Source organism: Carassius carassius, chromosome 7 (assembly GCF_963082965.1).
Source record: "Carassius carassius chromosome 7, fCarCar2.1, whole genome shotgun sequence".
Classification (NCBI taxonomy): Eukaryota; Metazoa; Chordata; class Actinopteri; order Cypriniformes; family Cyprinidae; genus Carassius; species Carassius carassius.
Genome location: NC_081761.1, coordinates 17,787,248 through 17,813,639, shown reverse-complemented (window position 1 = coordinate 17,813,639; position 26,392 = coordinate 17,787,248). Strand labels below are relative to the sequence as shown.

Below are 26,392 nucleotides of genomic sequence, written 5' to 3'. Positions count from 1 at the left end.
TCTGTTTCTCTTTCTTCTCTGAACTCTCTCTCTGACTCTGTACAACATCTGTTTTTTTTTTTACCCTCAGTCCAAGACTGATTTTTGTGCTTACTAGGTCTTTGCCTGACAATAGACCCTGCTAGACATGAACATAATAAAAAATGGAGAGCTACTTGTCAGAATGGCTGCCAACACTACAGACAAAATGAAAGCTTTATGTCAGAGAAGAGTGAGACAAAGAGGAAGAGAGAAAGGATAGCAGCTGACAGTTCACAGTAAAATTAAGACTAGGCGAATGGCCCCTGTGATGGTCCCTTTAGGCCTGTCTCTTTTCCTTTCATCCCAACCCAACAGGTGTTTTCTTTTGTCTCTTTATGAAACCAAGTGTCTGTTTCTCCCACTCTCTTTTCTAACTTAACTCTATGTTTTTTTGACTGTCATCTCCTTTAATTTGATGTTTTCAACTGCTCTTAAGCTACTTTTTTATATTTCTATGCTTTTTATTTTCAGTATAATGAAATAAGTGAAAGGACCGTTATAAGTGAATTAAAAGCTACACGAATGAAGACAGAAGCATGCACAGAAAAGTGAGGGAATAAAGATGGATATGCGAGTCAGCATATTGACTGGCTAAAGAGGCAGTTTTATGAGAAGCAACAACCTCACTGGGCTCAGAGGAGAAAGAAGGGGACCAGATAAAAGGACATAAAAAGACAGATCATCTTAAACCCATGCAAATCATGAATAATCATAACAGTTACAATACATCATAATACTTACATATTTGCAGTTATACGTTTAAAAGTATGATTATTTATAACACACAATGAACACCATATTAAAACTACTTCATTTACAGTATAATGGACTGTATCATATCTTGACACTGTTTATTTAAGATTTGCATAGTATCTTACTACAGCTTGTGAGTGGTTAGATGTTGAGTGTTATTTGAGTGTTTCCTGTGAAGCTGATGTTAATTAATTGATGTAAGTATAATACTCCAACTGAAAACAAAAAACGAAAAAACATTTATATGGTTAAATTTTATTTTGATGGTCCCCTTAATCAGTCGACTATAAGCGACTTTGCAACTACATGCCAACTAACTCTCATTAAAGTATTAGTATGCTCAAGAATGGTAGAATCTAGTATGATAGAATAAGTTGACATACTTGCAAAGACACTTATAGTCAGTTTATCTGTTGGTTGACCATCAAAATAAAGGGTTAACATATATTTAAAGTAGCAGACATACTAATACTCTAATGACTGCTAGTTGATATGTAGTTGCAGAGTAACTTATCAACAGCTGTCTAAAGGGTACCATCAAAATAATCAAACTGATATTACAATAAAATAGTTCAAAACAAATGTGTCAAATTACACATTCATCTGATCTGATCTTATGGCTGTTTGAGAGATAACATTTGTATTATTATTATTATTAATGCTACTACTACTACTACTAATAAGTGGTCTTTGACTGCTTTAAGTAAAGTAGTATAAGATAAACGGCAAGATATGAGGTGTAAGTGTCATTGAATGGATTCATGCATAAAGTTGATTTTTGTTCAGAAAAAAAGGGAATATTTTTTGTTGAATATTATTATTATTACTCACACTGATAAAATGTGTCTTTATTTTTCTTAAGATGCAGTATGTTTTATTATACAGTTACATCAGTTATTGTCTTTTGGTTTTTACCACTAGTATTGCGAGATTTAATGAGATCTTGAGAGACTATCGGGCCACAGGTACAATAGACACGCCCTCACATGCTCAAGACTTTCAGAGCGAGAAACACGTTTAAGGCAGCTCCCAAAGGCTAGCTATCCAGCTGCGTAAGGTACTTGTTTTGTACATGTATAATAACTGTAATTGTGAATTTGTGTTGTGCTGATTATACTGTTCAATGTACACAGCTAGAAAATGCACGAATCAATATTCGCCTAAAGACCTCTGAAGTGACAGGCGGCCACGAGGTAGCTAATTTTATTTTACAATTGTGTGTTAGCAAGCCAAACTGGAGTGTCTAATTGCACTGTCTACTTTGTCCTGTAGTTTTCACGGGGTTTCATCGCATCTGAGAAAGCTAATAAATGCGCCCGTACACAAGAAACCGTGTGCAGTGTTGAGGAGTTACATGAAGCTTATAATACATTATAACTATGAGAAATATAATCAATTGTAAAAGTGGATGCAACGTGTTCATTGTGTTATAAATCATCAAACTCTTAAAAGCTTTAACCACAAATAAGTAAATATTATAATGTATTAAAACTATTATTATGAATATTCATGAGATGTTACAATATATAAAGTTTTTTATAATGCATTATGCATTCGTTATAATTACTTAAGAATACCCTTATAATGTATTATACCATTTTTTTTTAATCTTTTTTACATGCGCACACTGCACAAATCGTCTTGGTTACGTATGTAACCCTCGTTCCCTGAAGGAGGGAACGGAGACATTACGTCAGAAAGAGACTGACGAATGGGATCTCGCCTGAGAGCCCAATCACCTTTGAGTGGTTACAAAATGAGCTAATGGTATGCTGAGTACCTTGGTCTGTGGAATTTGCATCACGAGCTCCGCCCCACAGAGCGGGTATATAAGGAGCAGTGCGAGCAACTCGCATTCAAGTCTTCGCTGAGGAGCCGAGCCAGTGACCCGGCCGTTCAGTGGAACAGTGATGTTGCAAGGGGACGTAACGTCTCCGTTCCCTCCTTCAGGGAACGAGGGTTACATACATAACCGAGACGTTCCCTTTCAGTTGGTCACGTTCCACGTTACATCAGAAAGAGACTGACGAATGGGGTCCTCTTACAAAACACCACATGGCTGTCTTCCAGTGACCCGTGTTGGTGTTAGCACCCTGTCGTGAGGCCAACACGAGGGAGGGCCTATAGCTAACACAGAAAACATTGGGGAGCATATTTTAGCTGGACGTATGCTAGCAGGCTGCCTGTTCGTAGGAGGACCTACAAAGGCAGGTATCAACCAAGGTGGTGATACACAAGAACTCTGAGGTACCCATCCCACAGGGTGGAAGTTTCAACGACAGAGCTGGCAAGGAGCTTGCCAAGGGAAAGACACATGCTACGAAGAGATTTACTGTGGACATACACATGTGGGATTGCTCATAAAGGGGAATCACAACACATGGAGGCACCTAGTGCCACACAGGGCTGACCAAAGGGCATGTACACAAGTGCTGGACATCAACAGTGCTGGAGGAACCCAGGGTTCTGAACTGAGGAACTCACCTGAGGGGAATAGCGCACGTATCCAGTCCGTGGAGTGGAATAGCGCAGCGAGCGGATTGACACAGAGCAGGTCCTTACTGGCCTGAAGGGGCAAATAGACGGGAGGAAACGGGCTCTACACGGAGATTATAAAATCTCACAAATGTGTTAGATGTCTGTTAGTGAGGCGCCATGCGCCACGCCCAGGAAGAAGGTACACTCCTAGTTGAGTGAGCTCTCACCCCTGGGGGGCATTGTAGGTCTTGAGCCTGATAAGCCAGGACAATAGCATCCACTATCCAGTGGGATAACCTCTGCTTGGAGACAGCCTATCCCTTCTGCTGGCCTCCGTAACAGAAAAAGAGCTGGTCTGAGGTCCTAAGGCGCTGAGTTCTGTCTACATAGGTGCGGAGTGCACGTACTGGACAGAGCAGCGCCAAGGCTGGGTCTGCCTCCTCCAAGGGCAGTGCTTGCAAGCTCACCACCTGATCCCTAAATGGAGTCGTGGGAACATTGGGCTCGTAACCAGGCCGGGGTCTCAAGATAACATGAGAGTTGGCCGGCCCGAATTCCAGGCACACTTCGCCAACTGAAAATGCCTGCAGGTCCCCGTCCCTCTTCAACCGAAGCCAAATCTGTCAGGAGTGAAGTTTACAAAGATATAAACTTTAGCTCTACTGAGAGCAAAGGTTAGAAGGGAGCTCTCTGCAGAGCCGATAAGACCACTGCGAGGTCCCAAGAGGGAACTTGCTGAGAGCGAGGTGGATTGTGCCTCCTTGCTCCTCTCAGGAACCTGATGATCAGATCATGCTTCCCAAGAGACTTACCTTCAACAGGGTCATGGATAGCCGAAATGGCGGCCACATAGACCTTGAGGGTGGAAGAAGACAGCCTTTGTTCCAACCCCTCCTGAAAAAGGAAAGTACTGACCCGATCGGGCATTTCCAGGGGTCCTCACACCGTGAAGAACACCAGGTGACGAAGAGGTTCCACTTCAAAGCATAGGCGTGTCTGGTGAACACGTCTCCAGCTGAAGTGATGGTAGCTACTACCTGAGGTGGCAAGGTACCTAAACCTTCCGTGACCCATCCAGAACCCACACATGTAGGTTCCAAAGACTTGGGTGCCAGAGGGTGCCCCGTCTCTGAGAAAGAAGGTCTTTCCTCAGAGGAATTGGCCAGGGAGGGGCTGTCCCGAGGAGTACAAGTTCGAGGAACCAGGTCCGGCTGGGCCAAAAAGGAGCAACCACGAGGACCTGCTCCTCATCCTCCCTGTTCTTGCACAATATCTGTGCAAGAAGGCTCACTGGGGGAAAAGCATACTTGCGCAGGCCCAGCGGCCAGCTGTGTGCCAGAGTGTCCGTGCCAAGGGTACCCTCGGTCAGGGAGTAAAACAACTGGCAGTGGGAATTTTCTGTAGAGGCAAATAGGTCTACCTGAGTGTCTCCAAAGCGTTCCCAAAGCTGAACCGACTGGGGGTGGAGTCTCCATTTCCCAGGGCGAGACTGCTGCCGTGAGAGCTCGTCGGCTGCAGGATTGAGCCTGCCCAGGATGTGAATGGCAAAAAGCGACCTCAGATGCTTCTCACCTCACAAGAGGAGATGGCGAGCGAGTTGCGACATGCGGCAGGAGCGAATGTGCTTGTCCTTCAGTAGGCCCCTGAAGCAGTGCAGAGCCAGCTGTACTGCAAGCAACTCGAGCAAATTGACGTGTCACTGAAGTCAGGGTCCTGTCCAGGAGCCCGACGCAGCATACCCGTTGCACATGGCACCCCAGTCCGTGGCAGAGGCAACTGTTGACACTACAACATGTCTGGACACAGGTTCTAGGGGAACACCAGCCCGTAGAAACGAGGGCTCCAACAACGGGGTGAAGGTTCAGAGGCATGCCGGATTGATGGTCACTCGGAGCGTGCCCAGTTGCCATGCCCATCTTGGGACTCGGCCGTGAAGTCAGTGCTGAAGCAGTCTCATATGGAGTAACCCGAGCTGTATTACTGCCGCAGCAGATGCCATATGCCCCAGGAGCCTCTGAAAAAGTTTCAGTGGAACCGCTCTCTTGCCCTCGAATTGTCTCAGGCAATTCAGCAGTGACTATGCATGCTCATTCGTAAGCTGCGCGAGCATGGCGACCGAGTCTATTTCCATACAGAGAAAAGAGATCCTCTGCACAGGGGAGTGTTTGCTCTTTTCCCAGTCGACCTGAAGGCCCAGCCGGGCGAGGTGTCTGAGCACCAGATATTGGCCGTAACCCACCTGTTTTCTTAAATACTATGAAACAGGGGCTGTAAAAGGACTTCATGTCGGCTGGAAGGACCAGCTCTATCGCTCCCTTTGCCAGCTGGGTCACCAGCCGAAGTAGCCCTCTCACGAGAAGAGGAGCTAGAACGGGGTGTGTTAGAGGACACTCTGTAACTTTAAGGTAATCAAGTCTCGATCTTAATGCAGAGATGGTCATGTCCCCGCAATGAGAACATGAGTCATCCACGAACGCAGTGTCAGTGTACTGACGCTCAGACATGTGACATAGCGATCGTGGCCGGCATGAGGAGAGATATATTGACCACACCCAGAAACACACGGGCGAAATGACATCTTGAAAAAGACGCAAATTCAACCCGTTACTCTTTTGTGAGAGAAAAAGCTCTTTCAGTGGCGCTGAAACACTCAGGGGAACACAGGAGCTGACTGTGGAAAACCCAGATGAACCGCTGAATCGAGCCATCACACCAGCACTGACTCGCTTGTAAACACTCTGGTAAAAGCAGCAAGCGATGTGCTCGACTCCGAAGCGAAAGCTTGAATGCGAGTTGCTCGTGCTGCTTCTTATATACCCGCTTTGCGGGGCGGAGCTCGCAATGCAAATTCCGCAGACCAAGGTACTCAGGGTACCATTGGCTCGTTTTGTAACCACTCGAAGGTGATTGGGCTTTCGGGTGAGATCCCATTCGTCAGTCTCTTTCTGACATAACATAGAACGTGACCGACTGAAAAGGAAATACAGTTCCTAACTGTTTGCACATAATAACCACTCTTCTACACATTTTCTTTACTAAAAAAACCCCAGCAGAATTAATAAGTATCCATTTATGGATAAATATACATATAACTGCTGTAACATGCTGCTCATATTTATCACGCCATAAAAATGCACCTCCCCATGCCCAAAACGAGTTGCCTGTGGACAAGAATCCAAAATGAGGACTGGTGGGATATTGTCCAGCTCCACTTCACAGTTGCCGAGTGATAGTTTTATAATAACTGTCACGGTTCATGGGTCAGTGCGCTCATCTTGCATCTCTGATTGTGCGCATCTGTTAACTAGCAGCAGCTGCGTTAATGAGCACCATCTGCTCTATATTTCTCTTCAACCGTCATCGTTTCCCACCGAGGAGTCTAAGATAGCATTCATTATAACTCTGCTCAAGACGAGTGGCTCGCTGGGGAACCACCGTGTGGGAACAGAGACTTCTGTGCTGTGCCTCCTTCCAAGCGTTTTCGGAGGAGCTGAAGAAGGTATTTGATCTCGCTGCATATGGCAGAGAGGCAGCTAGACTTCTTGCGGAGCTGCGACAAGGGGATCATAGCCGATTATTCTATCGAATTTCGTACTTTAGCCGCGGAGTGCGGCTGGAATTCTGAGGCACAGTTGGACCTGTTTCTACATTGACTTTCGGACACCATCAAGGATGAGATTTATTTTCCTCGGATTTACCTGCGGATAAACTCATTGAGCTGGCTATTTGTCTGGATGCCAGAGTAAGGAGGCGTGTCCAACAGAAGACACTACGGAGAATCCCTGACGTCATTCATCATAGCAACCTGTCATCAATCACTGAGGAGAGGGAGTTCTCTTTCCCTGATCCCGAACCCATGCAGATGGGCAAGTCTCGCCTTTCACAACAGGAGAAGCAGAGACGCAAAGAGAAAGGTTTATGCTTGTACTGTGGAGCCGCCAGTCACATCGTTCTGCAATGTCCAGTAAAAGACGGTGCCCACCAGTAGGTAAGAGGTTACTGAAGGGTGGAGCAACTTTTAATAAATCTTCTCTTTCTGTCACTTTGCTACCGGTAAGGCTGACACTTCATTCAGTAACTTTTGATTGCGAGGCTTTGGTGGATTTGGGGGCAGAGGGTAATTTTCTAGACATTAATGTGGCTAAAAGACTTAAGATACCCATGGTGGAACTGTCTCAGCTCATCTCTGTGGTGGCACTTAATGGTCAGCCGTTACCCTCCGTCACACATTCCACAGTCTCCGTTGAACTCATCATCTCTGGACAACACACTGAGAACACTGACTTTCTGCTCACTGACACTCCTGCTGCCCCTGTGGTTTTGGGGCATCCCTGGCTGGTGCTCCATAATCCCCACATAAACTGGGGGAAAAAATTCTGTCTTGTCCTGGAGTGAATATTTTCATGCATCATGTCTGTTGTCTGCATGTTCTCCTGTGTCTTGTTCTGTGTTTTACTCACGTCTAACGTGCCACGTGAGTACCTCGACCTGAAGAGAGTGTTCAGTAAGTCTCGGGCTGCTTCTCTACTTCCGCATAGTCCCTATGACTGTGCTATAGAGTTATTGTCAGGTACGTCTCCGCCTAAAGGCAAATTATATTTGCTTTCCAATCCAAGGGAGGTCATGGAGAAATATATTTCTGAATCTCTTGCAGCCAAGATCATCCGCCCCTCTTTATATTTAATATTTTTTCATGAAAAAGAAAGACGGCTCTTTTCGTCCCTGTATTGACTATAGAGGGTTGAATGACATCACGGTGAAGAATACTTATCCTTTGCCGTTGATGTTGTCGGCTTTCGAGCGTCTGCAGGGGGCGTCATTTTTCATGAAATTGAATCTCCGTAACGCTTATCATTTGGTTCACATAAGAGAGGGGGATGAATGGAATACCCCCTTTTAATACCCCCATGGGGCACTTTGAATATCTTGTTCTTCCTTTTGGCCTTTGTAACGCCCCCGCGGTATTCCCCCGCGGTGACAGTATCCCCGCGCATGGATACTGTCAAGATTCAGGCTGTGGTAAATTGGCCATCCCCAGAGTCTCGTAAGGGCCTGCAGAGGTTTCTGGGCTTTGCCAATTTCTACCGGTGGTTTATTTGCAATTTCAGCCAGCTAGCCGCACCTTTGATTTCCTTAGCCTCCATCAAGACTGCCTTCAGGTGGTCTAGTGCAGTGGAAGCTGCATTTACCAAACTGAAAAGCTGAAAAGTTTCGTTTCAGCTCCCATCCTTATTGCCCCTGATCCTTCCCGGCAGTTCGAGGTGGAGGTTGACGCGTCAGAGGTGGGGGTTGGCTATCCCAGCGTTTCCTCACGGACGGTAAGGTGCATCCTTGCGAGTATTTTTCTCACTGTTTGTCCCCCGTCGAGCGTAATAATGACATTGGTAACAGAGAGCTGTTGGCAGTCAAGCTCGCTTTGGAAGAGTGGCATCATTCGTTGAAAGGTTCGTGGGTTCCTTTTATTGTTTAGACCGATCAAAAGAATCTTGAATACATCAAGTCCGCTAAAAGATTAAACTCTAGGCAGGCTCGGTGGGCTCTTATTTTCGGTTGTTTTGATTTTTCTATTTCTTATCGTCCAGGTTCTAAGAACATCAAACCGGATGCGTTATCCCGTATTTTTGATGTTTCGGATCCCCATTGTACCGCAGAAAGTCTTTATTTCTGCAGTCACGTGGGAGATTGAGTTGAGATGGTTCGCATAGCCTCGCAAGGTGTAACGCCCCCGCCAGGATGTCCACCGGGTAAGTTGTTTGTGCCAGAGGCTTTAAGGTCCGAAGTTATCCGATGGGGTCATTATTCCAAGGTAGTTTGCCATCCTGGGGTTAATCATACCATGTTTCTCGTTAAACAGCGGTTTTGGTGGCCAGCCATGGCTTGTGACATTCGTATTTTTGTTTTGGCTTGCACTGTCTGTGCTGTTTCGAAGTCTGCCAATCGACCCCGTGCTGGACTCCTTTAGCCGCTGTTAGTTCCTTCGAGACCCTGGTCCCACATTTCACTAGATTTCGTTTCGGGTCTCCCTTCCCTTACAGGGAAACATGGTGGTGTTGACCGTGGTGGACCGGTTCTCGAAGGCAACTCATTTCATTCCTCTGCCTAAATTACCTTCTGCCAGAGAAACAGCTGTTGCTGTCATAGATCACGTTTTTGCTTACATGGTCTCCCGATGGACATGGTCTCTGACAGGGGGCCTCAGTTTGTTTCCAAATTTTGGAGAGAATTTTGTAAGTTACTGGGGGCGACTGTTTGTCTTTCTTCTGGATTTCATCCTCAGAGTAATGGTCAGATGGAGAGGCCCAACCAAGATCTAGAATGAGTGTTGCGATGTTTGGTTTCTCAGAACCCCTCCTCTTGGAGCCAGCAGCTCCAAGAGTACATGACAGAGAGTTCACTGGGTTGAGTACGCACATAACTCATTACCAGTTTCAGCTACGGGCCTACCACCTTTTCAGTGTAGTTTAGGGTACCAGCCACCATTTTTTCCAGAATTGGAATCCAAAGTCGTGGTTCCCTCTGCCCACGCATTTATCCAGAGGTGCCAACGCACCTGGACCAGGGCCAGATTCACCCTGCTCCGGGTGGGGGCGCGCACCAAGGTTCAGGCCGATCGACACCAGTCGAAACCTCCCATCTACGTCGTAGGTCAAAATGTGTGGCTTTCATCAAAGAATATTCTTCTCTGATCCGTCAGTAATAAGCTTGCGCCCAAATTTATTGTCACCAAGATTATTAGACCGGTGGCAGTCTGCCTCAAACTCCCTCCGGCCTACAGGAGAATTCATCCAGTGTTTCATGTATCCAAATTAAAGCCCGTTTTTTAGCCCGCTGGTCCCCCCCTCCATCAACCCCCCCCCACCGCATCTCGTAGACAGGGAACCAGCTTATTCGGTTGAACTTGTTCCTGCTAGAGACATATTTGACCACTCCCTTATCAATGATTTCAATCGGCGGGTAGGTTCTCTTGAAGTCATCAAGTACACCATCAAATACACCACAAAGCACCATAAAATGGTTATAAAAGTCACTTGTCACAATTAGGCCAGAGATGAAGGTGATGATGAAAATAAAATGAGGTTTACTAAATAAATCCACAGAATGCCAAACTGCAAGACAGCTGTGTATTACACGGACAATACCAGACAAATAAAAGGTCAAACAGCAGAAACCTAAATACAAGACAAATAAGGGCAATAACAATGAACACCTGAGTAGATTAAATTAATTACCATGACAACTAAAGTGGCGAGAAAACTGAACAAAGGAAAGCATGTGACTTAAGAAAACCAATGACATGTCCATGATTTTTTTTTTATTATTGTTAAAAATATTCAGGTTTGAGGATAGAGTTTAGAAATATTTTAATATAATATTTAATAAAAGTATATCTATAAAATGGTACAATAGTAACTATATGAATGCATTTACAATATAATGTAATAATGTTGATGTTTTAAATGCTGTACATCCATATTGTAGTGCATCTATTCAAAGATACACACTTGTAAATGTTGCATACAAATACCTATATAATGAGCAATAGAGCAATAAACCATGCTGGTTTTACACAAATACACCGAAAGATACTCACCATGCGCGACCCATCCATGCTTGCACTGGTCACATGTCCGGAGGTGGATTTTTCCAGGCTGGAAACACTCACATGTGCAGTTTACCAGAGTACAGCGGATGGCCTGTAAATTAACAAGCAAATAATAATCATTGAAAGATTCATAAACTCAGCATTAAACTCTGCATTAAAACTTCTGCATTAAATGATAACAATAGCTGCAAATACCAGTTTTTATATGTATATGTAGTCTTTGTCCTTTCTATTGTTATTAATTGTGTATGGCAAAGGTACCAAATTCAAATTTAATTTGTTAAACTTTGCAATCTTTTTGTTGAAGATTCTTTGATGAAGCATTCTTTTCAATAAATATCCCCCCAAAAAGATTTCACTGAAATGTGCCATTATTAATTAACGTGAATTGTGTCACAAACTAATGCCGTCATGCTTATGTCTCACTGTAAAGCTGATTGACATTGTGCTAACAAGTCATCCACTCTATGCCTTGTGCCATATTCATGTAGGGGCATTTAGATGAGCTCTTCCTTCCTCTCACCTGAAACCTGGCCTACTTTTGCCCCATTAGGAAATTCCTTTGTTTTGACAAAAGCCGCCATTACTCGATGTGGAGACTGAATCGGAGCTGACCCCAAAAGCTTTTGGCGATAAGGGGTTAAGTGTCCCTAAGAGACAGCCAGCTTGGGAGGACAACACAATGGCACTGTGTGATAAGACATATCCTTAATCACTGCCACTGAAAAGACTCCAGCAGGCAGAGAGGAAAGGTGGGGAGGCTGCGCTGTTTATGTTCTCTCATACCTCTGCTTTCAAGGTCTCTCAGAAATTGAATAAAATAAAAATAAAAACTTTTTGTCTTCCGAAATGTTATCTTTTTGCAACACTGCATAACTGCATTTTTGTGTGATTATTCATGCCCTAAATAAGTATAGTTCATGTTACAGATCAGGTGTGCAACCGCACGTTTGTTGAGGGGTAAAGTCCAATAACTAGCTTTAACCCCCTGATGGCTGTCCGATTCCATTTTTTTTAATCAACACGTTGCTCTCTTCTTAGTTAAGCAGTTTCAGAGGGATTGATTGATTGATTAATTTTGACTCCCTAATATAGTACTTTTCACATATTTAGGGCCCGAGCACTGATGGTGCGAGGACCCTCTTGCAATTGGTCCGTTTATTATTAGGGCCCGAGCACCGATGGTGCGAGGACCCTCTTATTTCTGCTCCGTTTAATATTATTAGGGCCCCAGCACCGAAGGTGTGAGGACCCTATTGTATCTGCACCGTTTTTTATTAGGGCCCGAGCACCAAGGTGCGAGGACCCTCTTGTATCTGCTTAGTTTATTATTAGGGCCCGAGCACCGATGGTGCTCCTGAGAACCCTCTTGGAATTGCTCCGTTTATTATTATTATTATTATTATTATTATTATTATTATTAGGGCCCGAGCACCGATGGTGAGAGGACCCTCTTGGAATTGCTCTGTTTATTATTATTATTATTATTATCAGGGCCCGAGCACCGATGGTGTGAGGACCCTATTGTATCTGCTCCGTTTATTATTAGGGCCCGAGCACTGCAGTGCGAGGACCCTATTGGAATTGCTCCGTTTGAAAATCGGTACACACATGTAACACACCATTACCTACAAAAAAGTCTCTTGGTACAAAATCCAAAACCCAACAGGAAGTAAGTTATTTTGAATTTCCTGTATGATTTTTGTGCAGTTTTTGCCGTTTCCATGCCTCGTACTTTGACGAACTCCTCCTACAGTTTTAATCGGATTATCTTAAAATTTGGTGAGGGTCATCATAAGACCTTTGTGACGTTAAATTGCGAAGCTTTTGAGTTTTCGTCAAGGGGTGTGTCCCTGGCGGCCTGACAAAGTTTGATGTTTCGCCGTGAAACAGGAAGTTGCTGTAACTCAGGCATGCAATGTCCGATCTTCCCCAAACTTCACACATGTGATAGGTGTTCTGTCCTGAACAAACACCCATGACCAAATTCAGTTATAGTCATAGCGCCACCTGCTGGTAACAGGAAGTGACATGGTTAACACAGTTATGGACTCCTAGGAAAATATTAAAAAGCATCAACAAGTGTTAAATAGGCTGGCAACATACTAGATACATACTAATACATGCTAGCAACACATAGCTAAGTGCTAAAGCACGCTACTAATGTAGTGAAAACGGAAGTTGCTGTAACTCAGGCAAGCAATGTTCGATCTTCCCCAAACTTCACACGTGTGATAGGTGTTCTGTTCTGATCAAACACCCATGAACAAATTCAGTTATAGTCATAGCGCCACCTGCTGGTAACAGGAAGTGACAAGGTTAACACTGTTATGGACTCCTAGGAACAAATTAAAAAGTGTCAAAAAGTGTTAAATAGGCTGGCAACATGCTAGAAACATAATAAAACATGCTAGCAACACTTAGCTAAGTGTTAAAGCATTCTACTAAGGCAGTGAAAAAGGAAGTTGCTGTAACTCAGGCAAGCAATATCCGATCTTCCCCAAACTTCACACGTGTGATAGGTGTTCTGTTCTGAACGAACACCCATGACCAAATTCAGTTATAGTCATAGTGCCACCTGCTGGTAACATGAAGTGACATGGTTAACACAGTTATGGACTCCTAGGAAAATATTAAAAAGCATCAACAAGTGTTAAATAGGCTGGCAACATACTAGATACTTACTAATACATGCTAGCAACACATAGCTAAGTGCTAAAGCACGCTACTAATGTAGTGAAAACGGAAGTTGCTGTAACTCAGGCAAGCAATGTCCGATCTTCCCCAAACTTCACACGTGTGATAGGTGTTCTGTTCTGAACAAACACCCATGACCAAATTCAGTTATAGTCATAGCGCCACCTGCTGGTAACAGGAAGTGACAAGGTTAACACTGTTATGGACTCCTAGGAACAAATTAAAAAGTGTCAAAAAGTGTTAAATAGGCTGGCAACATGCTAGAAACATAATAAAACATGCTAGCAACCCTTAGCTAAGTGTTAAAGCATTCTACTAAGGCAGTGAAAAAGGAAGTTGCTGTAACTCAGGCAAGAAATATACGATCTTCCCCAAACTTCACACGTGTGATAGGTGTTCTGTTCTGAACGAACACCCATGACCAAATTCAGTTATAGTCATAGCGCCACCTGCTGGTAACAGGAAGTGACAAGGTTAACACTGTTATGGACTCCTAGGAACAAATTAAAAAGTGTCAAAAAGTGTTAAATAGGCTGGCAACATGCTAGAAACATAATAAAACATGCTAGCAACCCTTAGCTAAGTGTTAAAGCATTCTACTAAAGCAGTGAAAAAGGAAGTTGCTGTAACTCAGGCAAGCAATATCCGATCTTCCCCAAACTTCACACGTGTGATAGGTGTTCTGTTCTGAACGAACACCCATGACCAAATTCAGTTATAGTCATAGTGTCACCTGCTGGTAACATGAAGTGACATGGTTAACACAGTTATGGACTCCTAGGAAAATATTAAAAAGCATCAACAAGTGTTTAATAGGCTGGCAACATACTAGATACTTACTAATACATGCTAGCAACACATAGCTAAGTGCTAAAGCACGCTACTAATGTAGTGAAAACGGAAGTTGCTGTAACTCAGGCAAGCAATGTCCGATCTTCCCCAAACTTCACACGTGTGATAGGTGTTCTGTTCTGAACAAACACCCATGACCAAATTCAGTTATAGTCATAGCGCCACCTGCTGGTAACAGGAAGTGACAAGGTTAACACTGTTATGGACTCCTAGGAACAAATTAAAAAGTGTCAAATAGTGTTAAATAGGCTGGCAACATGCTAGAAACATAATAAAACATGCTAGCAACATTTAGCTAAGTGTCAAAGCATGCAACTAATGCATTGAATAAGGAAGTTGCTTTAACTCAGGCTAGCAATGTCCGATCTGCCCCAAACTCAGGACATTTGACAAGAGTCCTGTACTGAACACATCAACATGCCCGTACTCCGTTATAGTCATAGCACCATCTACTGGCAACAGGAAGTGTCATGTGTAACACTGTTATGGACTCCTAGCATGTGTAACAATGTTATGGAGTCCTAGCAACATATTAAAAAGTGCCAGCATGTGATAAATACACTGGCAGCATGCTAGAAACATACTGAAACATGTTAGCAACACTTAGCTAAATGCTAAAGCATCATATTACTGCAGTTAATTAGGAAGTTAGTATAATTCAGGCATACAGTGTCCAATATGCCCCAAATTGAACAAGATTGATAAGAGTCCTGTCCTGAACACATCAACATGCCCGTATTCGATGATAGTGCCACCTGTTGGCAACAGGAAGTGGCAATTTTAAAACTGTTATGGACTCCTTGCAAAATAATAAAAATTATCAAGAAGTGTTAAATAGGCTGGCAACCTTCTACAAGCATACTAAAACATGCTAGCAACACTTAGCTAAGTGCTAAAGCAAGCTACTAATGCATTGAAAAAGGAAGATGCTGTGACTCAGGCAAGCAATGTCCGATCTGCCCCAAACTTCACACGTTTGACAAGGGTCCTGTCCTAAATAAATCAACGTGCCCATATTCAGTTATAGTCATAGCGCCACCTGCTGGCAACAGGAAGTTTCAGTTTTAATACTTTTATGCACTATTTGCAACACAGTAAAATATGCCATGGTGTGCTGATCATGCTATAAACATTTTCAAACATTCTAGCAACACTTAGTATGTGCAAAATGATGCTAATAATACTATAAAACAGGAAGTGTTTGTAACTCATGCATACAATTCCCAATCTGACCCAAACATCACATGTTTTATAAGAGTACTGGCCTGAACACAACTAAAGGCCAATATTCAATTATAAGTATAGCGCTGCCTGCTGGCAACAGGAAATTACTTATTTTATACTAACTTAAACATGACTTGTCTGATCTGCCAGAAACTTTGCATGTCGATATTCAGTTATAATCATAGCGCCACCTGTTGGCAGCAGGAAATGTGGCACAAATATTTACTATTTTATATGCATATGGCCCAACGTTAACTGCTCCTCCTATGGGCACCGGGTGGTGTTAAGCCCGAGTGCGAGGGCCCTTTCATCGCTGCTTGCAGCTTTAATTATTATTATTATTATTATTATTATTAGGGCCCGAGCACTGCAGTGCGAGGACCCTATTGGAATTGCTCCGTTTATTCTTCTTCTTCTTCTTCTTCTTCTTCTTCTTCTTCTTCTTCTTCTTCTTCTTCTTCTTCTTCTTCTTCGTAATGAAGCGCATTTTTGAGGGCCTAAACATGCTCCAAAACTCACGAAACTTTGCACACGCATCAGGACCGGCGAAAATTTACATCTGATATAGGTTTCAGAAGTGGGTGTGGCAAAATGGATCGATAGCGCCACCTGGTAAATTTCAACGGAGTGTCCCTCGAGCTACGTTTCACGTACATACATGAAAATCGGTACGCACGTGTAACACACCAATACCTTCAAAAAAGTCTCTTGGTACAAAATCCAAAACCCAACAGGAAGTAAGTTATTTTGAATTTCCTGTACGATTTTTGTGCAGTTTTTGCCGTTTCCATGCCTCGTACTTTGACGAACTCCTCCTACAGTTTTAATCGGATTATCTTCAAATTTGGTGAGGGTCATCATAAGACCTTTGTGACATTAAATTGTGAAGCTTTTGAGTTTTCGTCAAGGGGTGTGTCCCTGGCGGCCTGACAAAGTTTGATGTTTCGCCGTGAAACAGGAAGTTGCTGTAACTCAGGCAAGCAATGTCCGATCTGCCCCAAACTTCACACCAGTGATGGGTGTTCTGTCCTGAACAAACACCCATGACCAAATTCAGTTATAGTCATAGCGCCACCTGCTGGTAACAGGAAGTGACATGGTTAACACAGTTATGGACTCCTTGCAAAATAATAAAAGGCATCAACAAGGGTTAAATAGGCTGGCAAAATTTTATAAGCATGCTAATACATGCTAACAACATTTAGCTAAGTGCTAAAGCATGCTACTAATGCAGTGAAACAGGAAGTTGCTGTAACTCAGGCAAGCAATGTCCGATCTGCCCCAAACTTCCCACGTGTGATGGGTGTTCTGTCCTGAACAAACACCCATGACCAAATTCAGTAATAGTCATAGCGCCACCTGCTGGTAACAGGAAGTTACATGGTTAACATTGTTATGGACTCCTAGGAACATATTAAAAAGTGTCAACAAGTGTTAAAAAGGCTGGCAACATGCTAGAAACATACCAATACATGCTAGCAACACTTAGCTAAATGCTAAAGCATGCTAGTGATGCAGTGAAAAGGGAATTTGCTGTAACTAATGCAAGCAATGTCCGATCTGCCTCAAACTTCAAACGTTTAACAAGAGTCCTGTCCTGAACACATCAACATGCCCATATTTGATTATATTCATAGAGCCACCTGCTGGCAACAGGAAGTGGCATGTTTAACACTGTTATGGATTCCTTGCAAAATAATAAAAGGCATCAACAAGGGTTAAATAGGCTGGCAAAATTTTATAAGCATGCTAATACATGCTAGCAACATTTAGCTAAGTGCTAAAGCATGCTACTAATGCAGTGAAACAGGAAGTTGCTGTAACTCAGGCAAGCAATGTCCGATCTATCCCAAACTTCACACGTGTTATGGGTGTTCTGTCCTGTACAAACACCCATGGCCAAATTCAGTTATAGTCATAGCGCCACCTGCTGGTAACAGGAAGTGACAAGGTTAACACTGTTATGGACTCCTAGGAACATATTAAAAAGCATCAACAAGTGTAAAATAGGCTGGCAACATGCTAGATACATACTAATACATCCTAGCAACACTTAGCTAAGGACTAAAGCATGCTACTAATGTAGTGAAAAGGAAGTTGCTGTAACTCAGGCAAGCAATGTCCGATCTTCCCCAAACTTCACACGTGTGATATGTGTTTTGTTCTGAACAAACACCCATGACCAAATTCAGTTATAGTTATAGCCCCACCTGCTGGTAACAGGAAGTGACAAGGTTAACGCTGTTATGGACTCCTAGGAACAAATTAAAATGTGTCAAAAAGGGTTAAATATGCTGGCAACCTTCTAGAAGCATACTAAAACATGCCAGCAACACTTAGCTAAGTGCTAAAGCATGCTACTAATGCAGTGAAAAAGGAAGATGCTTTAACTCAGGCAAGCAATGTCCGATCTTCCCCAAACTTCACACGTTTGACAAGGGTCCTGTCATAAATAAATCAACATGCCCATATTCGGTTATAGTCATAGCGCCACCTGCTGGCAACAGGAAGTGTCATTTTTAACACTTTTATGCACTATTTGCAACACAGTAAAATATGTCATTGTGTGCTAATCATGCTAGAAATATTTTCAAACATTCTAGCAACACTTAGTATGTGCAAAACAATGCTATTAATACTATAAAACAGGAAGTTGTTGTAACTCATGCATACAATTCCCCATCTTACCCAAACATAACATGTTTTATAAGAGTACTGGCCTGAATACAACTACAGGCCAATATTCAATTCTAAGTATTGCGCCGCCTGCTGGCAACAGGAAATGAATTATTTTATACTAACTTAAACATGACTTGTCTGACCTGCCCGAAACTTTGCATGTTTGGTAAGAGTCCTGGCCTGAAGAAATTTACATGTCAATATTCTGTTATAATCATAGCGCCACCTGTTGGCAGCAGGAAATGTGGCACAAATATTTACTATTTTATAAGCATATGGCCCAACGTTCACTGTTCCTCCTATGGGCACCGGGTGGTGGTGAGCCCGAGTGCAAGGGCCCTTTCATCGCTACTTGCAGCTTTAACTATTATTATTCTTCTCCAAAATGAATCACATTTTTGAGAGCCTAAACATGCTCGAAAAGTCATGAAACTTTGCACACACCTCAGAACTGGCGAACATTTACGTCTGATATGGGTTTCAGAAGTGGGTGTGGCAAAATGGCTCGACAGCGCCACCTATACACGTTCAACGGTGTGCGCCTCGAGCTACGTTTCACGTACATGTATGAAAATCGGTATACACATGTATCTCTCCAATACCTACAAAAAAGTCTCTTGGAGCAAAATCCGAAACCCAACAGGACGTCTAATTATTTTTATTTTTATTAGCAAATTTTGTGTAATTTTTGTCATTTCCATGCGTTTGTATTTTAACGAACTCCTCCTAGAGATTAATTCAGATCAACACCAAAGTTGGTTTGCCTAATCTAAAGGCCTTTGCGATGTTAAATTGCGAAGATTTTGAGTTTTCGTTAAAGGGCGTGTCCGTGGCGGCCTGGCGAATTTCGATGATTCGCCATGAAAAATGAATTTGCTATAACTCAGACATACATGTTTAATAAGACTCCTGACCTGAACATATTTACATGCCCATTTTCAGTTATAGTCATAGCGCCACCTATAGGCAACAGGAAGTGACATATTTTACACTTCGACAGACTACTCCTAGCAAATTTTTTGACATCAATGTCTTTTTTATGGTCAGTCTAATCTAAAGGCCTTTGCAATAGTGAATTGTGAATATCTTAAGTTTTCGATAAAGGGCGTGTCCTTGGCGCCGTGACAAAGTTTGATGTCTCGCCATGGGAATAAAATTTGTAACTCAGGCATAAAATGTCTGATTTTCGCCAAACTTCACATGTTTGATAAGAGTCCTGGCCTGAACACAGCTGAAGGCCAATATTCCATCAGGTGTGGCAAAATGGCTCGATAGCGCCACCTATACACTTTCAACATAGCGCGCCTCAAGCTATGTTTCACGCACATGTACAAAAATCGGTACACACATGTAACACACCAATATCTACGAAAAAGTTTCTTGGTACGAAATCCAAATCCAAACAGGAAGTCAGTTAGTTAGAATGTTCCCTGCAAAATTGGTGTTGTTTTTGGCATTTTCAGGGTTTGTACTTTAACAAACTCCTCCTAGAGATTTATTCAGATCAACATCAAACTTGGTCAGTTAAATCTAAAGGCCTTTGCGAAGTTAAATTAAAGAAGATCTTGAGATTTCGTTAAAGGGAGTGTCCATGGCGGCCTGACAAATTTCGATGTTTCTCCATTAAAAAGCAAGTTGCTGTAACTCAGAGATACAATGTCCAATCTGCCCCAAACTTCACATGTTAGATAAGACTTCTGCCCTTAACAGATCTACATGCCCATATTCAATTATAGTCATAGCGCCACCTGCTGGCAACAGGAAGTGACATATTTTACGCTGAGACAAACTACTCATAGAGATTTTTTGAAATTAATGTATTTTTGTGGTCAGTCTAATCTATAGGCCTATGTAATGTTAAATTGTGGCAATCTTGAGTTTTTGTTAAAGAGCGTGTCCATGGCAAAAATGACAAAATTTGAGGTCTCGCCACAGCAAGAGAAGTTGTTGTAACTCAGGCATAAAATGTTTGATCTTCCCCAAACTTCACATGTTCGATAAGAGTGCAGCCCTGAACACATCTGAAGGCCAATATTCCATTATAATGATAGCGCCACCTGCTGGCAACAGGAAGATTGGCACATATGGAATAAACATTGATATATTCTACTTATATTTATGAGTTTAAACGCATATTTCTCACCATTTCTCAAAAAGTCACGAAACTTTGCACACACCTCAGAACTGGCGAAAATTTACGACTGATATGGATTTCAGAAGTGGGTGTGGCAAAATGGCTCGACAGCGTCACCTATAGACGTTCAACGGTGTGCGCCTCGAGCTATGTTTCACGTACATGCACGAAAATTGGCACACACATGTAACACACCAATACCTACAAAAACTACTCTTGGAGCAAAATCCTAAACCCAACAGGAAGTCGGTTATTTTTAATATCATGAGCAAATTTTGTGCAATTTTTGTCATTTCCATGCATTGTATTTTAACGAACTCTTCCTAGAGATTTATTCAGATCAACAACAAATTTGGTATGCCTAATCTAAAGGCCTTTGCGATGTTAAATTGCGAAGAATTTGAATTTTCATCGAAGGGCGTGTCAGTGGCGGCCTGGTGAATTTCGATGAAAAATGAAGTTGCTATTACTCAGACATACAATGTCCAATCTGCCCCAAACTTCACATGGTTGATAAGACTCTGGAACTGAATAGATTGACATGCCCGTATTCAGTTATAGTCATAGCGCCACCTATTGGCAACAGGAAGTGTCATATTTTATGCTGCGAAGCACTACTCCTAGAAATTTTATGACATCAATGTCTTTTTTGTGGTCAGTCTAATCTAAAGGCCTGTGCAATGTTAAATTGTGAAGATCTTGAGTTTTCGTTAAAGGGCGTGTCCATGGCGCCGTGACATAGTTCGATGTCTCGCCATGGGAGTAGAAGTTGTTGTAAACTCAAGCATAAAATATCAGATCTTGCCCAAACTTCACATGTTTGATAAGAGTACTGACCTGCACACATCTGGAGGCCAATATTGCATTGGGTGTGGCAAAATGGCTCGATAGCGCCACCTATACACTTTCAATGGAGTGCGCCTCGAGCTACGTGTCAAGTACATGTACGAAAATCGGTACACATATGTAAGACACCAATAGCTACAAAAAAGTATTTTGGTACGAAATCCGAATCCCAACAGGAAGTCGGTTATTTTGAATTTTCCCTGCAAAATTGGTGTTGTTTTTGCCATTTTCAGGGGTTGTACTTTAACGAACTCCTCCTAAAGATTTATTCAGGTCAACACCAAACTTGGTCAGTGTAATCTTAAGCCCTTTGCGATGTTAAATTGCGAAGATCTTGAGGTTTCGTTAAAGGGCGTGTCCATGGCGGCCTGACAAATTTCGATGTTTCGCCATGAAAAAGGAAGTTGCTGTAACTCAGACATACAATGTCCAATCTGCCTCAAACTTCACATGTTAGATAAGAATTCTGCCCTTAACAGATCTACATGCTCATATTCAGTCATAGTCATAGCGCCACCTGCTGGCAACAGGAAGTGTCATGTTTTACACTGCAAAGAACTACTCCAAGAAATTTTATGACATTAACATTTTATTTTGGTCAGTCTAATCTAAAGGTCTTTGCAATGTTAAATTGTGGAGATCTTTAGATTTTGTTAAAGGGCGTGTCCATGGCGCCGTGACGAAGTTCGATGTCTCGCCATGGGAATAAAAGATGATATAACTTAGGCATAAAATGTCCTATCTTCCCCAAACTTCACATGTGTGATAAGAGTCCTGGCCTGAACACATCTGTAGGCCAATATTCCATCGGGTGTGGCAAAATGGCTCGATAGCGCCACCTATACACTTTCAACATAGCGCGCCTCGAGCTCCGTTTCACGTACATGTACAAAAATTGGTACACACATGTAACACACCAATACCTACAAAAAAGTCTCTTGGTACGAAATCCGAATCCCAACAGGAAGTCAGTTATTTAGAATTTTCTCTGCAAAATTGGCGTTGTTTTTGCCATTTTCAGGGGTTGTACTTTAACGAACTCCTCCTAGAGATTTACTCAGAATAACACCAAACTTGGTCAGTTAAATCTAAAGGCCTTTGTGATGTTAAATTGCGAAGATCTTGAGGTTTTGTTAAAGGGCGTGTCCATGGCGGCCTAACAAATTTCGATGTTTCGCCATGAAAAAGGAAGTTGCTGTAACTCAGACATACAATGTCCAATCTGCCCCAAACATCACATGTTAGAATAGACTTCTGCCCTTAACAGATCTACATGCCCATATTCAGTTATAGTCATAGCGCCACCTATTGGCAACAGGAAGTGAAATATTTTACATTGCGACAAACTACTCCTAGAAATTTTATGACATCTATGTTATTTTTGTGGTCAGTCTAATCTAAAGACCTGTGTGATGTTTAGTTGTGAAGATCTTGAGTTTTCGTTAAAAGGCGTGTCCATGGCGCCGTGACGAAATTCGATGTGTCGCCATGGGAATAAAAGATGTTATAACTCAGGCATAAAATGTTCGATCTTGCCCAAACTTCACATGTGTGATAAGGGTCCTGGCCTGAACAGATCTGAAAGCCAATATTCCATTGGGTGTGGCAAAATGGCTCGATAGCGCCACCTATACACTTTCAACTGAGTGCAAATACACTTTCAACGGAGTGCGCCTCAAGATATGTTTCACGTACATGTACAATAATCGGTACACACATGTAACACACCAATACCTACAAAAAAGTATCTTGGTACGAAATCTGAATCCCAACAGGAAGTCGGTTATTAAGAATTTTCTCTGCAAAATTGGCTTTGTTTTTGCCATTTTCAGGGGTTGTACTTTAACAAACTCCTCCTAGAGATTTATTCAGATCAACACCAAACTTGGTCAGTTAAATCTAAAGGCCTTTGCGATGTTAAATTGCGATGATCTTGAGGTTTCGTTAAAGGACGTGTCCATGGCGGCCTGACAAATTTCGATGTTTCGCCATGAAAAAGGAAGTTGCTGTAACTCAGACATACAATGTCCAATCTGCCCCAAACTTCACATGTTAGATAAGACTTCTGCCCTTAACAGATCTACATGCCCATATTCAATTATAGTCATAGCGCCACCTGCTGGCAACAGGAAGTGACATGTTTTACGCTGCAACAAACTACTCTTAGAAATCTTTTGACATTAATGTATTTTTTTGTGGTCAGTCTAATCTAAAGGCCTGTGCAATGTTAAATTGTGGAGATCTTCAGTTTTTGTTAAAGGGCGTGTCCATGGCACCATGACAAAATTTGATGTCTCGCCACAGCAAGAGAAGTTTTTGTAACTCAGGCATAAAATGTTCAATCTTCCCCAGACTCTGCATGTTCGATAAGAGTCCTGGCCTGAACACATCTGAAGGCCAATATTCCGTTATAATGATAGCGCCACCTGCTGGCAACAGGAAGACTGGCACATATAAATGATTTTTACATATTCCACTTATATTTACGACTTTAAATACATATATTTCGCCGTTCGCCAATTAACTAAAGCCTCTCGCTGGCGGTGAGCCCGGGTGCGAGGGCCCGTTCATCGCTGCTTGCAGCTTTAATTAGGGCCCGCGCACCGATGGTGTGAGGACCCTCTTGGAATTGCTCCGTTTATTATTATTATTATTATTAGGGCCCGAGCACCGATGGTGTGAGGACCCTCTTGGAATTGCTCCGTTTATTATTATTATTATTATTATTATTATTATTAGGGCCTGAGCACCGATGGTGTGAGGACCCTCTTGGAATTGCTCCGTTTATTATTATTATTATTATTATTATTATTATTATTATTAGTATTATTATTATTATTATTATTATTATTATTATTAGGGCCCGAGCACCGATGGTGTGAGGACCCTCTTGGAATTGCTCCGTTTATTATTATTATTATTATTAGGGCCCGAGCACCGATGGTGTGAGGACCCTCTTGGAATTGCTCCGTTTATTATTATTATTATTATTATTATTATTAGGGCCCGAGCACCGATGGTGTGAGGACCCTCTTGGAATTGCTCCGTTTATTATTATTATTATTATTATTATTATTATTATTATTATTATTATTATTATTATTATTATTATTCTCTAAGATGAATCGCATTTTTGAGAGCCTAAACATGCTCGAAAAGTCATGAAACTTTGCACACACCTCAGAACTGGCGAAAATTTACGTCTGATATGGGTTTCAGAAGTGGGTGTTGCAAAATGGCTCGACAGCGCCACCTATACACGTTCAACGGTGTGCGCCTCGAGCTACGTTTCACGTACATGTATGAAAATTGGTATACACATGTATCTCTCCAATACCTACAAAAAAGTCTCTTGGAGCAAAATACGAAACCCAACAGGAAGTCGGTTATTTTTAATTTTATGAGCAAATTTTGTGTCATTTTTGTCATTTCCATGCGTTGTATTTTAACGAACTCCTCCTAGAGATTCATTCAGATCAACACCAAAGTTGGTATGCCTAATCTAAAGGCCTTTGCGATGTTAAATTGCGAAGATTTTGAGTTTTCGTTTAAGGGCGTGTCCGTGGCGGCCTGGTGAATTTCGATGATTCGCGATGAAAAATGAGGTTGCTATAACTCAGACATACAATGTCCAATGTGCCCCAAACTTCACACGTTTAATAAGACTCCTGACCTGAACATATTTACATGCCTATATTCAGTTATAGTCATAGCGCCACCTATAGGCAACAGGAAGTGACATATTTTACACTTCGACACACTACTCCTAGAAATTTTTTGACATCAATGTATTTTTTATGGTCAGTCTAATCTAAAGGCCTGTGCAATGTTAAATTGTGAAGATCTTGAGTTTTCGTTGAGGGGCGTGTCCATGGCGCCGTGACAAAATTCAAAGTCTCGCCATGGGAATAAAAGATGTTATAACTCAGGCATGAAATGTCCGATCTTCCCCAAACTTCACATGTCTGATAAGAGTCCTGGCCTGAACACATCTGTAGGCCAATATTTCATCGTGTGTGGCAAAATAGCTCGATAGCGCCACCTACACACTTTCAACGATGTGCGCCTCGAGCTACGTTTCATGTACATGTATGAAAATCAGTATACACATGTATCTCTCCAGTACCTACAAAAAAGTATCTTGGAGCAAAATCCGAAACCCAACAGGGAGTCGGTTATTTTTAATTTTATGAGCAAATTTTGTGTCATTTTTGTCATTTCCATGCGTTGTATTTTAACGAACTCCTCCTAGAGATTTATTCAGATCAACACCAAAGTTGGTATGCCTAATCTTAAGGCCTTTGCGATGTTAAATTGCGAAGATTTTGAGTTTTCATTAAAGGGCGTGTCCATGGCGGCCTGACAAATTTCGATGTTTCGCCATGAAAAAGGAAGTTGCTGTAACTCAGACATACAATGTCCAATCTGCCCCAAACTTCACCTGTTAGACAAGACTTCTGCCCTTAACAGATCTACGTGCCCATATTCAGTTATAGTCATAGCGCCACCTGCTGGCAACAGGAAGTGACATGTTTTACGCTGCGACAAAGTACTCCTTGAAATTTTATGACATCAATGTTATTTTTGTGGTCAGTCTAATCTAAAGACCTGTGTGATGTTTAATTGTGAAGATCTTGAGTTTTCGTTAAAAGGCGTGTCCATGGCGCCGTGACGAAGTTCGATGTGTCGCCATGGGAATAAAAGATGTTATACTCAGGCATAAAATGTCCGATCTTGCCCAAACTTCACATGTGTGATAAGGGTCCTGCCCTAAACAGATCTGAAGGCCAATATCCATTGGGTGTGGCAAAATGGCTCGATAGCGCCACCTATACACTTTCAACTGAGTGCATATACACTTTCAACGGAGTGCGCCTCAAGCTATGTTTCACGTACATGTACAAAAATCGGTACACACATGTAACACACCAGTACCTACAAAAAAGTCTCTTGGTACGAAATCCTAATCCCAACAGGAAGTCGATTATTTTGAATTTTCCCTGCAAAATTGGTGTTGTTTTTGCCATTTTCAGGGGTTGTACTTTAACGAACTCCTCCTAGAGATTTATTCAGATGAACACCAAACTTGGTCAGTGTAATCTAAA

General features: G+C 42.3%; 1 protein-coding gene across 1 annotated transcript in view; it reads right to left on the bottom strand.

The window, feature by feature from the left end:
* Positions 1 to 26,392, bottom strand: part of LOC132143288 (zinc finger protein basonuclin-2-like) — a 178,969-nt gene that overhangs the window by 561 nt on the left and 152,016 nt on the right. Inside the window, exon 3 of the mRNA XM_059553407.1 lies at positions 10,844 to 10,946. Coding sequence (XP_059409390.1) covers positions 10,844 to 10,946 — 103 coding nt within the window. The remainder of the gene's footprint in view (positions 1 to 10,843; positions 10,947 to 26,392) is intronic.